This window comes from Lithobates pipiens, unplaced genomic scaffold (genome assembly GCF_037356315.1).
Source record: "Lithobates pipiens isolate NorthernLeopardFrog02 unplaced genomic scaffold, aLitPip1_a1.2 Scaffold_30, whole genome shotgun sequence".
Taxonomy (NCBI): Eukaryota; Metazoa; Chordata; class Amphibia; order Anura; family Ranidae; genus Lithobates; species Lithobates pipiens.
In genome coordinates, this window is record NW_027507791.1 from 160,347,787 (window position 1) to 160,361,587 (window position 13,801).

Here is a 13,801-nt window from a genome sequence, read left to right on the forward strand (position 1 = left end):
TTTCTTGATCATACATCACGGGACACAGGAGCTTCATTACATAGTGGGATGTCCCAAAGCAATGCTCAGATTGAGGGGAGGGAGACACAGATCATAATTATAGACCGCCATGGACCGGAGGACCTAAACTGCAGCTTGCAGTACACTGCGCCCAAAGGCGATATCCTCTTGCCCTCTGACATCCACCTGATAGAATCTGGTGAATGTGTGGACTGATGACCAAGTTGCAGCCTTACAGATCTGAGCCAGGGTGGCCTGGTGATGCACTGCCCAAGAAGCACTTACAGCCCTAGTTGAGTGCGCTTTCACTTGAAAAGGAGGGATTTTCCCTTTAACACTATAGGCCTGAGAAATAATCTGTCTAATCCACCTTGAGAGAGTGGATTTTGATGCCGCCTGGCCCTTCCTAGGGCCTTCCGGCAAAATAAATAAGCAATCAGTTTTTCTTATCTGAGCAGTTGCCTGAAGATAGATACTGATTGCCCTTACCACATCCAAAGTGTGCAAAGATTCTTCTTCTGCGGACTGTGGGTCCAGAAAAAAGGATGGTAGGATTAGATCTTGATTCAAATGGAATCCTGAAACCACCTTAGGCAGAAAGGACCTGTTGGGACGCATTACCACCCGGTCCTTATGAATAATTAGATGCGGCTCTTTGCTGGAGAGAGCTGCTAGTTCTGACACTCTTCTAGCCGTGGATATGGCTACCAAGAAAACCAATTTTTTAGTCAAAAGAATTAACGAAGCCTGATGCAAAGGTTCAAAAAGGTTGCCCCTGCAAAGCCGAGAGAACCAAATTCAGATCCCATGGGCATGCCAGAGGTTTGACTGGCGGCCTTATCCGCATAGCCCCCTGGATGAAAGCCCGCACCAGGGAATGCGATGCAAGTGGCTTCTGAAAAAACACTGACAAGGCCGAAATCTGCACCTTGATAATGCTTACGGCCAAATTCATTTCTAGGCCTGACTGGAGGCAGGCCAAGATCCTGCTAATGACGTACTTTCTAGGATGCCATTCCCTGAGTTCACACCAGGAAACATATGCCCTCCAGATTTTGTAGTAAATAAGCCTGGAGGCTGGCTTTCTGGCATTGACCAGAGTAGAAAGGACTGGCCCCAAAAGCCCACGGTCTCTCAGAATGTGGGTCTCAGCAGCCAAACCATCAAATTTAGACTGTGTAAAGCAGGATGGTAAATTGGACCCTGTGAGAGCAGATCTGGCCGGAGAGGGAGGATCCACGGCCTGCCTTCTGGCAACTTAATGATCTCTGCGTACCACGGTCGCCTGGGCCAAGCCGGGGCTACCAAACGAACCGACTTTGTCTCCCTCTTGACTCTTCCCAGGAACCGCGACAGAAGCGGGCACGGGGGGAAGGCATAAATCAGATTGTACTGATCCCAGGGAACTGTCAGAGCATCTGACCCTTGAGCAAGTGCATCTCTTGTCCTTGACATGAATTTGTCCAGTTTTCTGTTGAACCTGGACGCAAACAGAACTACGTCTGGAGTACCCCACCTGCGACATATGTTCCAAAACACATCGGAGTGCAGAGCCCATTCTCCTGGGCACAACTGCTGGCGGCTCAGAAAATCCGCCTGCCAATTTTCCACTCCTGGAATGAAGACTGCAGAAAGGCATAGAACATGCCTTTCTGCCCAGACAAGTATGCGATTCACCTCTTTTTGCGCAACCAGACTCCTGGTACTGCCCTGGTGATTGATATAGGCCACTGCTGTGGCATTGTCGGACTGAACCCGAACAGGGAGACCCCGTAGTCTGAAAGACCAGTTTGAGAGCCATATAAACTGCCCGGATCTCAAAGACATTTATGGGCAATAGCTTCTCGATCGCAGACCATTTCCCCTGCGAGCACGTCTCCTCCAACACTGCTCCCCAGTCTATCAGGCTGGCATCTGTCGTAATAATCTTCCATGGAAGAGGAAGAAAAGTTTTGCCTTTTCAGCAAATTCTCGGTTTGTAACCACCAGATGAGACTCTTGCGTGTCCCTGGGGATAGACGCATAGGAAGATCCAAGGACTGGGGCTTCCTGTTCCAAGCTGCAAGGATGCATCTTTGCAGAGGCCTTGAGTGGAACTGGGCGAATGGAACGGCCTCGAAGGAGGCGACCATTTTCCCTAATAGTCTCATGCAGAACCGAATGGGGGAAGATCTTCTGCCCAGAATTAGGCGCACCAGATCCCCAATGGCCAAGGCTTTTGGCCTTGGTAGAAACACCTTGCCCTGAGCGGTGTCGATAAGCATACCCAGGTATTCCAACCTGGTAGCAGGCTGTAGGGACGACTTTTCTAGGTTTATAATCCAACCTAGGCGTTCCAGGTGTTCTAGCGTTCTGGTAACGCTGTGGTTCAGGAGCGCTACTGTTTTCTCTAGGAGAAGCAAATCGTCTAGATAAGCCATGACGGCTATACCCTGAGCTCTTAGGTTTGCCAAGAGAGGGTCCAGAATCTTTGTGAAGACTCGAGGGGCCGTAGCGAGCCCGAACGGCAAGGCCACAAATTGAAAATGGCGCCACTCTACCGCAAACCTTAGATACTTTTGGTGTGTGGGAAAAATTGGCACATGGAGATATGCATCCTTGATGTCTATTGATGCCATAAACTCTCCTGCTTGCAGGGAGGAGACCACAGTGCGAATTGACTGCATTCGGAAGGACCGGATGCGTAAAAACCGGTTCAGATCCTTCAGATCCAGGATAGGTCTGACACTTCCGTTTGGCTTCGGAACGGTGAAGAGATTCGAGTAAAACTCTGAACCCTGTTCTTTTGGGTCCACTTCTACTATCACCCCCTGGGATAGTAAGTGATCTAAGGCCAGAAATAGCGGTCTTTGCTTTACTGGGTCCCTGGGGATCCTTGACCTTAGAAAACGAGAAGGTGGAATCTCCTAAAACTCTAGCTTGCAGCCCAGAGATACCGAAGAGACCACCCACTTGTCCTGGATCTCTTCCCGCCAGGCTTCCGCAAACTGCAGGAGCCTTCCCGCCACTTGGCCGAGCGGGGGTGCCCCTTCACAAGGAAGCTTTTGGGCTCTGCTTGGCAGGCTTTCTCCCCCAGGATTTCTTCTGCCCCTGGGCCCGGCCTTGAGCCTTTCCTGTAGAGGAGGGTTGAGAAGGCCGTCGCCACTGATTAGAGCTTGATGCTCCGGGAGAGAGAGAACGCCTAAATGATGGACGTTTGCTCCTTTTGACTGGAAGGAGAGTAGATTTACCCCCTGAAATTTTTTGGACAAATTTGTCTAATTCTTCTCCAAACAAACGTTCCCCTTTAAACGGGAACCCAATCAAATGCTTCTTGCATGATAGCTCAGCTGCCCAATTCTTTAGCCATAGGGCCCTTCGCATGTGTACCAACAGGAGAGACAAACGAGATGCTTGTTGGACAGAATCCAAAATCGCATCAATCATGAAACACAGAATTTGAGGTATTTCTGCATAATTCTCCACTTCCTCACTGGGAAGGAGGCCAAGCATCTGCTTAACCTGTTCCTTAAGGAACTGACACAACCCCACAGCTGCGGCTGTAAGTTGCACTACAGCACCAGTCATGGAAAAGTAGGTTTTTAATAATGTTTCCAGCTTCTTATCAGTTGGATCTTTAAATACCTGAGCATTATCCAAAGGACAGGTCAGGTTTCTATTCACGCAAGAAACAGCCGCATCGACAGATGGGACCTCCCATTTCTTGGTGAAACTTTCCTCCAGAGGATAAAGCATAGAAAACCTTTTAGGAGGAGCAAACGGTTTATCGGGATGTCCCCAATCCTCATACAACAATTTATCCATTAAGGGATGAATTGGAAAGGAAAAGGCAGTCTGTGGGATTTTCCTGACTCCCAGGGAAGAAACGGAGGACGTAGCGACCTCAGCAGCAGGCATTCTGAATGTGGTACGCACCAATTCAGTATAATACTGCGTCTGGGAGGAGGGGACTCTCTCCTCTTCCCCTGATTCATCTGTCGCAAGATAGGGATCGCTCCTCATTGTCAGAAGTGTCATCTGAAAGAGGAATCTCAGCAGAGGGAGGGGGATCTACCCCTTTTCCTGCTATCTTTCAGGGAAGCTGAAATAAAATTCATGATTCTCCCTTCAAAACCCTCCAATGTAGTCCTCAGTGACGTATACCGGGGCTGAAATATTAGGAGAGGCTGCAAAACCTGACAGGGGCAGTGACTCATCCTGTGAGGCTGGCCCCAGTCTTGCAGGGGGGGATGGTAACCTACAGGCATTTTTAGAACCCCTAGACCTAGGCGGTGACTTACCAGTGCCCTTGTTACCTCCCCTGAGACCCTCTTATGAGGAGACATAGTCCTAAGCTACAAAGCAGAGGTACTAGTATAAGTGCAATCACTGTTGTGCTTAAAGTCTCACAATAAATATATATGCTTAAACTGCACAACCTGATGCTGAGTAGGTGTCTTAGGTTTGCCTGGATCCAATTCCTTGGGATGCTTACTGCCCACAGCTCCTGTGTCTCCACTTACAGCCCCCTGATGCTCTGTGCTTTTTAAAACTACTGCCTGGCTCCTGCGCAGTACTGATGTGCACGGCTCGCAACTACACTCCCCCCTCCTCCATTAGCACGGGAGTGCGCTCCGCGCACGTGCACGTGGACCGCCGGTATCCAGGGGGGGAAGGGAATCTCCATCGGAGCTGCGTGGGACCCCCAGACTATGTGAGACCCCTGTATTACCTTCATTGTGGCAGAGATTGCAGTGGAGACGTGAGTCATCTTGGAGAACCAGGCTTCACTGAGCGTGTCTATCTGAAAGGCATGTAAGTATGCATCAGGCTGCTCTTACTCCCTCTAGTGGGGGAAACCAGGTAAGACATACAACTACTCAATGAAGAAATCTATAATATAATTTATATAGGATTAACTTCCCTTACCTGTCCTCGCTGCAGGAATTGCTAAAAACAGACAGATTCCAGCTTTCACCCATCACGGTGGGCAGAGTTGTGCCAACCTTCAGGTTTTTTTGGGGTTCCGTCTCAGAAGAACCTCCTACCTGGACCTTGTAAAAGACTCTGCCAGAAACTTTCGTGCCACTATGTACACCAAGTCTGGTTTTCCCAGAGCCCAGTCTTCCAATAGGAGAGGACTTACAGGCAAAATCTTGATTCTTTGGATGACGAGGTCCGGGTACCATATCATCTTGGGAGTCAAGATATCGGCCCGAGATATGGATCTGGTTTGTTGTAGCCCTTAGGCCCCCGCAGGGACCCGCACAGAGCTTTCTTCATAGCACATGTTTTACGTGACCAACCACCATAGACACTGGCGAAAAAACGGAGGTGCCTCCCATATGGGAGGGGTTATATAGGGGAGGAATTCTCCTTAATTGGGGGTTAACCAGTGTCCAATCACCAGAGGTGCCTATATAACCCACTATGTAATGAAGCTCCTGTGTCCCGTGATGTATGATCAAGAAATAGAAATATGAAATATTGCTTTGAAGTGTTGTACAATTATCTGTTTGGGAAAAAGATCCAAATTGAAGACATGATTCAAATTCCCTTTTAAACAAAAGTTTCACAGATGGAGTCACCGCAAGTATCCCCTGGAGCCCCTGTGTGGGTTACCCTAAAAAATATTCTCTGGTGTCCCACACTACACTAGTCCAGATATGGAAACAACTGCTGTGTCCTCTCCTTACACTAAACTGAATCAAGTTTTCCAATCATTCTAGTTTCAAAGACATCTACAGAAAAATATCCTAAACTTCTTTTATTAAGACAAATTATCAAGACCAAATTGCAGGTATAACCCTGTACCAGCTAAATACATCGTATGTATTGGGAAACTAACGATATTTACAAACGATCGTATAAACGGAACAGTACAGTCGAACAGTATAAACGAAAAGCACATGGATCAGCATGTAAGTTAAGTATCAGAATAAGAACACACGACAAGTACTTACTTTTTTTTAAGCACCTTCTTGATTCTTTGATGCTGATCTGGCTCCCTTGTTTTAAGGTTGGACCAGTGCTTTCTTAATTGGTCTTTAGCCTGTCGTACCCCAAATTGCTGCTCCAGAGTTGTCACAACTGAGGACATTTTTTGGTCCTTCCGCAAATTGGGTCGGGTGTACGGACCGTTTTTGCCATCATAGTCCTTCCTCCTCAAGATGTCCACCATTTCTTCAAAGGCCATGTTGGTGGCCTTTAATCTCCTCCTGGATCTGGATGTTTGGAGCTCCGGGCTTCCCTCCACGCTAGTTCTACAAAATGTCTCCGCTATATTTATTTTTATACTCCCTGTGCAACGAAGAGAGAAGGGGCAGGGAAAATTTGTCAAAAAGAACGTCAGGGGCGGGCGACGCAGGCGGAGCTTGACACATGCGCAGTGTATATAAAGCTAGTACGCTGTCGTACGTATGTCCGAACAGAAGTAGCAAGCGTCCTAAACAAAGATAAGATTTAAACTTGGCCCATCACAGTGGCCTATACTGAGGCCTATATTGGGATAGGATACTGAGAGTTTTTGGACATTGATGTTTTTGTTTCTTATCTGTGTGTGTTCGTGTGTGGCGTGTTTGTGTGTGTCCTATATTGGTATAAAGATAATACTGTGAGTTTGGACTTACAGTACATTGGTGTTTTTGTCTTGTGTATTGTCTTTCAGAAAAAAATGAATCCCTTTAAGGAACAGGAGTTTTTGTGTCATTTTATTGACCTATATCAAGCTAATCGAAACCTGTGGGAGGTCAAGCACCCCTTGTATTTCAATAAACAAGCAAGGAAGGCAACACTAGGGACACTTCTGGAGTTTGTGAAGACTCGAGTCCCCCAGGCAGACATAAAGTTGGTGGACAATAAAATTGGGATCTTGCAGAATATGTACAGGCGGGAGCATAATACGATACAGAAGTCTCTCAAATCAGGAGCAGCAGCAGATGAGGTTTATGTTCCCAAGCTGTGGTACTTCAACAAACTCTGTTTTTTCTCGATGACCAGAAAGCAATTGCTTTCGACCCTTCCCTCCACCCTTCCATCCACCCTTCCCTCCACCCCAGCTGAGGCATCCCAGGAAGAACCGGGCCCTTCCATCCTTGAAGAAGTAGATGCGCTCAGCTGGAGCCAGGTATAATTTTTTGGGAAAATATTAATTGTCCTAATATTAATGATGTAAACTAAAATGTTTGAATTGCTTACAAATCAATGATTTAATCACAAAAATTATTATGTAAACATATCACTAGACAGTAGTGGGCAAAAATGTTGTTAAAATATTGGTGAACAGCTAGAAAAATGCTGGGCTCAAAATGATAGCCTTTTATATTTGTTTAAAATTCAATTTGCAAGTCATAAGCTCAAAATTGTGTGTGACCGATGAAGCAAAAAATACTACTATGTCCCTTTTTTTATAAACTGGATGAGCTCAGCCAGGAGGAGGCCCTGCCTAGTGGTAGAGAGGAGGAGGCCGTGACCAGTGGCAAGCAGGAGGTGGCTGGGCCCAGTAGGAGCCTCACAGAATGCCAAGTGCCTCCCCTCTGCCTTCCCACCAAAAGGCCCAGGAGGATAGCCAAAACGGAGGAGGAATCACTTACCCTCATTCGGGAAGCCAGACAGTTCCTCAGTACCCCCCCCCCCATGTTGAAGAGGCCTATGGTATGTATTTGGCCATCAGGTTGGTGGAACTGGAGAAGGGGCAATGCCTTCACTGTGAGAGTCTTTTTTTGGAGGCCCTTCAGAAGGGTTTGAGGGGGCAGCTTACAGAAACCAGTCATATTTCTAATGAAGCCCCTACTTCTCATCCTCCTCCTGCCACAAGTCTACCACCAAAGGCACAGCCTCCAAGGAAGGCTGCAGAGAAGCATGGAGGGAAGGCTGCATGGAAGAGTCGAAAGTGATTGCCTGGCTTCAGTCTGGTCTGACAGAAGACACAAGCTGTTGTAGTACCACACACTGGGGACATGGATGTCATCTGCTGCTGTTCCTGATCTCTGGGAGTCCTGGACCAGATTGTGCTCCCTATTATATGTACTCATCAAGTCAGTGGAAAACAAAATTGGGATCTTGCTGTGTGCCCTGGGGGACAAAAGGCTTCACAAATTCCAAAAGTGTCTCCAGTGTTGCCTTCCTCTTTATTTTGTTAACCAGAATAAATGGCTATTTTTTTTCCAAAAATAATGTGTTTTTATTCAAAAAGGACAGTTTGTTTGTGAGTAGGCAGGTATATGTCAAAAAAGCTATGGGGGTTATTTACAAAAGGCACATTCATTTTGCACTACAAGTGCAAAGTGCACTTGAAATTGCACTGAAAGTGCACTTGGAAGTACAGTCACTGTAAATCTGGAAGATCTGCTGATTTTATCATTCAAATCATGTGCAAGCTAAAATGCTGACACTGTCCAGGACTTATCCTTGGCTTCCTGTACAGATATATTCTGTAAAAAAATAAAAGCTCAAATAAATTGTATTGTACACAAACACAATCAAGTCTCCAAAGTTTCTGTAAAATATAAAAGGTAAGGATGAACAGAGTAAATAGATACAAATACTTCAAAACTTAAAATTGCATTTTCCATGAAAAATGCTTTAAATAGCCTTTCCTGCTACTAAAAGTGATCAGTTTTTGTAGAACCTGAAGTTAGCTCTGCAAATTTGCTTACATTCTGATATTGCTGTGTTATCTTACATATGGTGGCAGTAATAAAACGGTTGAAGGTGGCAGGCAGGCAGCTTTCCACCAGTCAGCATAATAATAATAAACATACCTCTACACCCACAACTACTCCCAGATCCCATCAGCTCTGTTAATTTCACTTCCTGTCACATGCCCATTCTAACCCCACAAACCTGTATTACATTATTCTTTATTTTGCGCCTGCTTCACTTTTTAAATCCCTGCTCCAGTTCAGTTCGGATACTGGCAAACTGGAGCAGGAACAGGCAATATTCACAGCCCTCAGAAGTAAGACTGGCCATTCTTCACAAGAAAAGGGCTATTAATATTCCTGGCTATGCTCTTTTTTGGAAAAACAGGGTAAATGGAGGGCTTGTGGTATCTGTCCCTATGTGAGAAGTAATCTCAAAGAGAGTTTGAAAGAGAACCTAGTTGATGGAGAGTGTGATGAGCCTGAAGCATTATGGGTGGAACTGTACATGGGTGTGCATCCTAAAAAAGATTATCATTGGAGTTTGTTATAGAATTCCCAGTGTTAATGAGGAGGTGGAGACTGAGCGCCTTGCACAGATGGAAAGGGCTGCAAAGGCTGGGACAGTGATAATAATGAGGGGTTTTAACCTACATGGAAATTGACTGGAGTAATGGCACTGCTAAGACAGTTAAAAGGCAAAAATGTATAAACCTATCAGAAGACAATTTTATGGTCCAGTTTATTAAGGCCCCGATTAGAAATGATGCTCTGCTGGACCTGGTAAATCTCACATTAGGCAGAGCTTATTACTAATATTCATATAAAAGAATATATGGGTAGTAGTGACTAAAACATGATTTAATTTATTGTTAACTGTAAGCAACAAACGCATACGGGAAAGATAAAAACACTTAACTTTAAGAGAGCAAATTTTCCAAGGATGAGGGATGCTCTCCAAGATTTACACTGGGAGGGAATATTGGCATTGATAAACACAAAATAGAAATGGAAATTCTTCACTAAGACTGTATGCAAACTCACTGCAAAGTATATTTCCACAGCCAATACGTTTAAAATGCTAAAAATAAAACCTATGTGGCTCACGGCCAAAGTAAAAACAAAGCTATAAATAATAAAAGAGCTTTTAAAAAATATAAAAATTAAGGAACACTATCATTGTTTAAATGTTACAAAGACTTTAACAGGGTATGTAAAAAGGAAATCAAGGACGCAACAATTTCAAAACGAATCACAGATTGCAAAAGATAGTAAGACAAACTCCCAAAATATCTTCAAATATATTAATAGTAAAAAAGTCAAATCTGAGCACTGGGGACAAAGAGAAGGCAAACTTCTTAAATATTTTCTTCAGCTCTGTGTATAGAGGGGATGGCATTGATGCAGCCCCAAATGGCTCAAAAGTGATATGGTCCAAAAATATTTAGACAGAATAAAGATGGATAAAGCACCTGGACTAGATGGCATCCACCAATGGATCCTAAAAAAATTGAAAGCTGTCATTTCAAAGCCATGTTTCTAATTTTTAGGGACCCATTAATGACTGAAATGGTACCACTGGATTGGCGTAGAGCCAATGTGGTGCCCATATTTAAAAAGGGATCAAAGTCTTTACCGAGTAACTATGGACCTATTTAGTTTAACTTCTATAGCCGGGAAGATACTGGAGAGATTAATAAAAGACCACATAGATGAGTTTTTGCTGGGGGAAAAAATACTCTAAGTAACAGACAGAATGGATTCATATAACACAGAAGTTGTCAAACAAACCTGATTTATTTTTATGGGGAGGTAAGTAAAATCTTGGACAGAGGGGTAGCTGTGGACGTGGTGTACTTGGATTTTTCAAAAGCGTTTGACATGGTTCCCCACACACGGCTAATGTAAGCTAAAGTCTACAGCAGAGGCGTTGCTAGGTCTACAGAAGATCTGGGGCTAGAGCCCATAGCAGCGTAGTCATATGCTTGAGCAGGCATACACATGTATATACAGTAATATACGTGTGTGTGTGTATATATCCCCAGAGAGCCCCCCCTTACATAAGGGTCCCCAGAGCCCCCCCTTACATAAGGGTCCCCAGAGAGCCCCCTCCTTTCATCAGGGTCCCCAGAGAGCCTCCCCCTTTCATAAGGGCCCCCAGAGAGCCCCCTCCTTTCATCAGGGTCCCCAGAGAGCCCCCTCCTTTCATCAGGGTCCCCAGAGAGCCCCCTCCTTTCATCAGGGTCCCCAGAGAGCCTCCCCCTTTCATCAGGGTCCCCAGAGAGCCTCCCCCTTTCATCAGGGTCCCCAGAGAGCCTCCCCCTTTCATCAGGGTCCCCAGAGAGCCTCCCCCGTTCATCAGGGTCCCCAGAGAGCCTCCCCCTTTCATCAGGGTCCCCAGAGAGCCTCCCCCTTGCATCAGGGTCCCCAGAGAGCCTCCCCCTTACATCAGGGTCCCCAGAGAGCCCCTCTCTTGCATCAAGGTCCCCAGAGAGCCCCCTCACTTATATCAGGGTTCCCAGAGAGCCCCCCTTACATTAGGTTCCCCAGAGAGCCTCCCCTTAAATCAGGGTCCCCAGAGAGCCTTTCCCTTAACATCAGGGTCCCCAGAGAGCCCCCCCCCACTTACATCAGGGTCCCCAGAGAGCCTCCCCTTCCCTTGGGGACCCCTGCAGAGACTCTGAGCTATGGGCCCCAGATTCTGGGCTATAGCCCCAAAAGCCACCTCCTAGCGATGCCACTGGTCTACAGGTTTGGAAAAGTCAGTTTGTAAATGGATAGAAAACTGGCAAAAAAAACGAATTCAGAGAGCAGTGGTTAATGATTCTTACTCTGAATGGTCTAAGCTTGGTTAAACTACTTGGACACATTTTGGCTAATTATTTTACTGAATTAGCAAAAATTCCAGCCATGTGTAGCACTGCTGTGGATGGAAAAATAATGGCATGAACTCAGCGGTGACTGCATCTTATCAGGCAGTCATCCTAATAGGATACTCAAGCATCTGTGGGTCAATAGTTTTTTTTCTCATTCAGCCCATGTATGGCTAGCTTTAGGTTTACATCAAGTCTAAGCAACTCTGACGCTTTTATAGACTGTTAAACTACAATTCACTTCCTTAACCATATTTTATTCCCTTTTCAGATTCTCTCATACCAAATCCTTTCAAAACAGAGATACCTCCTCTTGCTATGTAAAATAAGTTTGTAATGCCCCCAAAGTTGCTAAATTAGCCTTCAGCATGCCTATAAGACTCAATTGTGAGACTGCATTGGTCTCTAAGACAGCAAGCAGTCTAGTTAGGAAAATTGCACAAGTGAATACCCGTATTTTAAGGGGACATTGTGTTACAGTATAGTACAATATTGATTTGTGAGATTTTGTATCAGAACTTAATTGCAATGTTCTGTTATTGTTCTAAATGTATTTTAATCTGTGTTTAATATTGCAGCTTGGCACTTGGCACTATTAGCGGTCATGCCCAACACTGTTCAGATCTATGTGTAATTTGGGTCGATGCACATGCGGACATCAACACACCACTGACTACCTCATCAGGAAATCTCCATGGTCAGCCAGTGTCCTTTCTCTTGAGAGAGCTTCAAGACAAGGTAAAGCTGGATGATTGCAAGATACATTTTTCATTACTTTGTTGGGGTGGGAAGGTTTATAAGGTAGAATACATTGAGGCAAGGTATAAGCTAGCTGAAGCTGTGGCACATGGAGCCCCATCGAATGGACATCAAAATATAGAGGCATAAATACTAAGGGTTAAACCCAGAGTGTCCGTGGCATGGGTGTCAGGCCAGGCAACCACCTTGCATCTATTGCCTAGTGCTCTGGGTGTGAGTCATGTCTCATTGTTGCCTATTGTTGCTTAACATGTCTCTGGGGATAGGTCCAGCAAGCCATGTCAAAGGAGTTGTGTTTATATACTGTATGTATATCAGTTTGTGTGTGTGTGTGTGTGTGTGTATATGTGTATATATATATATATATATATATATATATATATATATATATATATATATATATATATATATATATATATATATATATTAGTATAAGTGTTTATGTATGCATGCACATACAGTATAGGTGAAAAGGAGATGTTACTGCAGTATGCATAAGGTGGTGGTAAAATTAATCATAAGGTGTGCTAGGCTGCATATACTTCTGACCCCTGCATTGTGTACGTTACATAAACCTGACACCTGCACTAATTACATGGCTTTGTATGTAGACTCAAGTTGTAAGCCCTTCCTATTGTCAGGACCATTTAACCACACTCCCCATTTGCCATAGAGCACTTGGCACACCCCCATCCAGCTGCTCAATTTATTAAAGCCATTACTTTAGCTTCCACGGTAGCTCTTGTATACACCTAGAGAGATATTTAGGGTATATAAAATATCAGTTTTTTTTCCCCTCTGTATGAAATCCTTGAGGGATCAAGGTGCCACTCCACTGGAACTAGAGTACTTTGGTAGCAATCAGAGAAAGACTCCAGCTGGTTGGTTGCACACTGTTCTGATGGTGGAGAATCGCTCACCTGACTGAAGATCACCTTTCCAGCTACCTCTGTCTTATCAGATATGGCTTTTCTGAGCTTCTGAGTAAGGGAAGCTGTTGAATTTATACTCCCTGGGTGTTTCCAGGGTGTTGTGGGAAAATAAGTTAATGGGGCCTGAGCTACTAGAGCATATTGAGTAAATGGGCACTATGCTACACTCCACCCACTTAAACTTGCTAAAGTTAGATCTCTGAGGGAGACTTAGTCTCTGTTTCGTTTCATGTCAGGAAGGTCAGCAAGATCATGCCAGTATGCAGAATGGTGCATATTGCGAATAGCCATAAGCAGCAAAGGCTGGCTAGTAGCGGTGCACATGCTCAAATAGGCAAGATACATATGTGTGCTTGCTAATGCTGGCTCAAGATGGGCAATTTAAATTGATCAGCTGCACAGCTAGTGATGTCTTGTCTACAGCATTTTTTTTTTTTTTTAATTTTTGAATTTTACTCTGGAGGAAACGTGATACAATCACACATTAAAGAACAGTGGGTTCCCTCTGATGAACCACATAGGGGCCTTCTGTGTGTTTTACATGCAAGCTGTTTTCTTCAGTCTGGCGAGTGGCCATTTCTACCATACTTTCACCTAATAAGGACTTTTAGCACTT

At 44.9% G+C, this 13,801-nt stretch overlaps 1 protein-coding gene across 4 annotated transcripts in view; it reads left to right on the forward strand.

Moving 5' to 3' along the window:
* ARG2 (arginase 2) overlaps nt 1-13,801 on the forward strand; it is an 823,867-nt gene that overhangs the window by 263,208 nt on the left and 546,858 nt on the right. For all 4 annotated transcript variants that reach the window (XM_077465036.1, XM_077465038.1, XM_077465037.1 and 1 more), the window contains exon 4: nt 12,073-12,232. In XM_077465036.1, the coding sequence (XP_077321162.1) occupies nt 12,073-12,232 (160 nt within the window). The remainder of the gene's footprint in view (nt 1-12,072; nt 12,233-13,801) is intronic.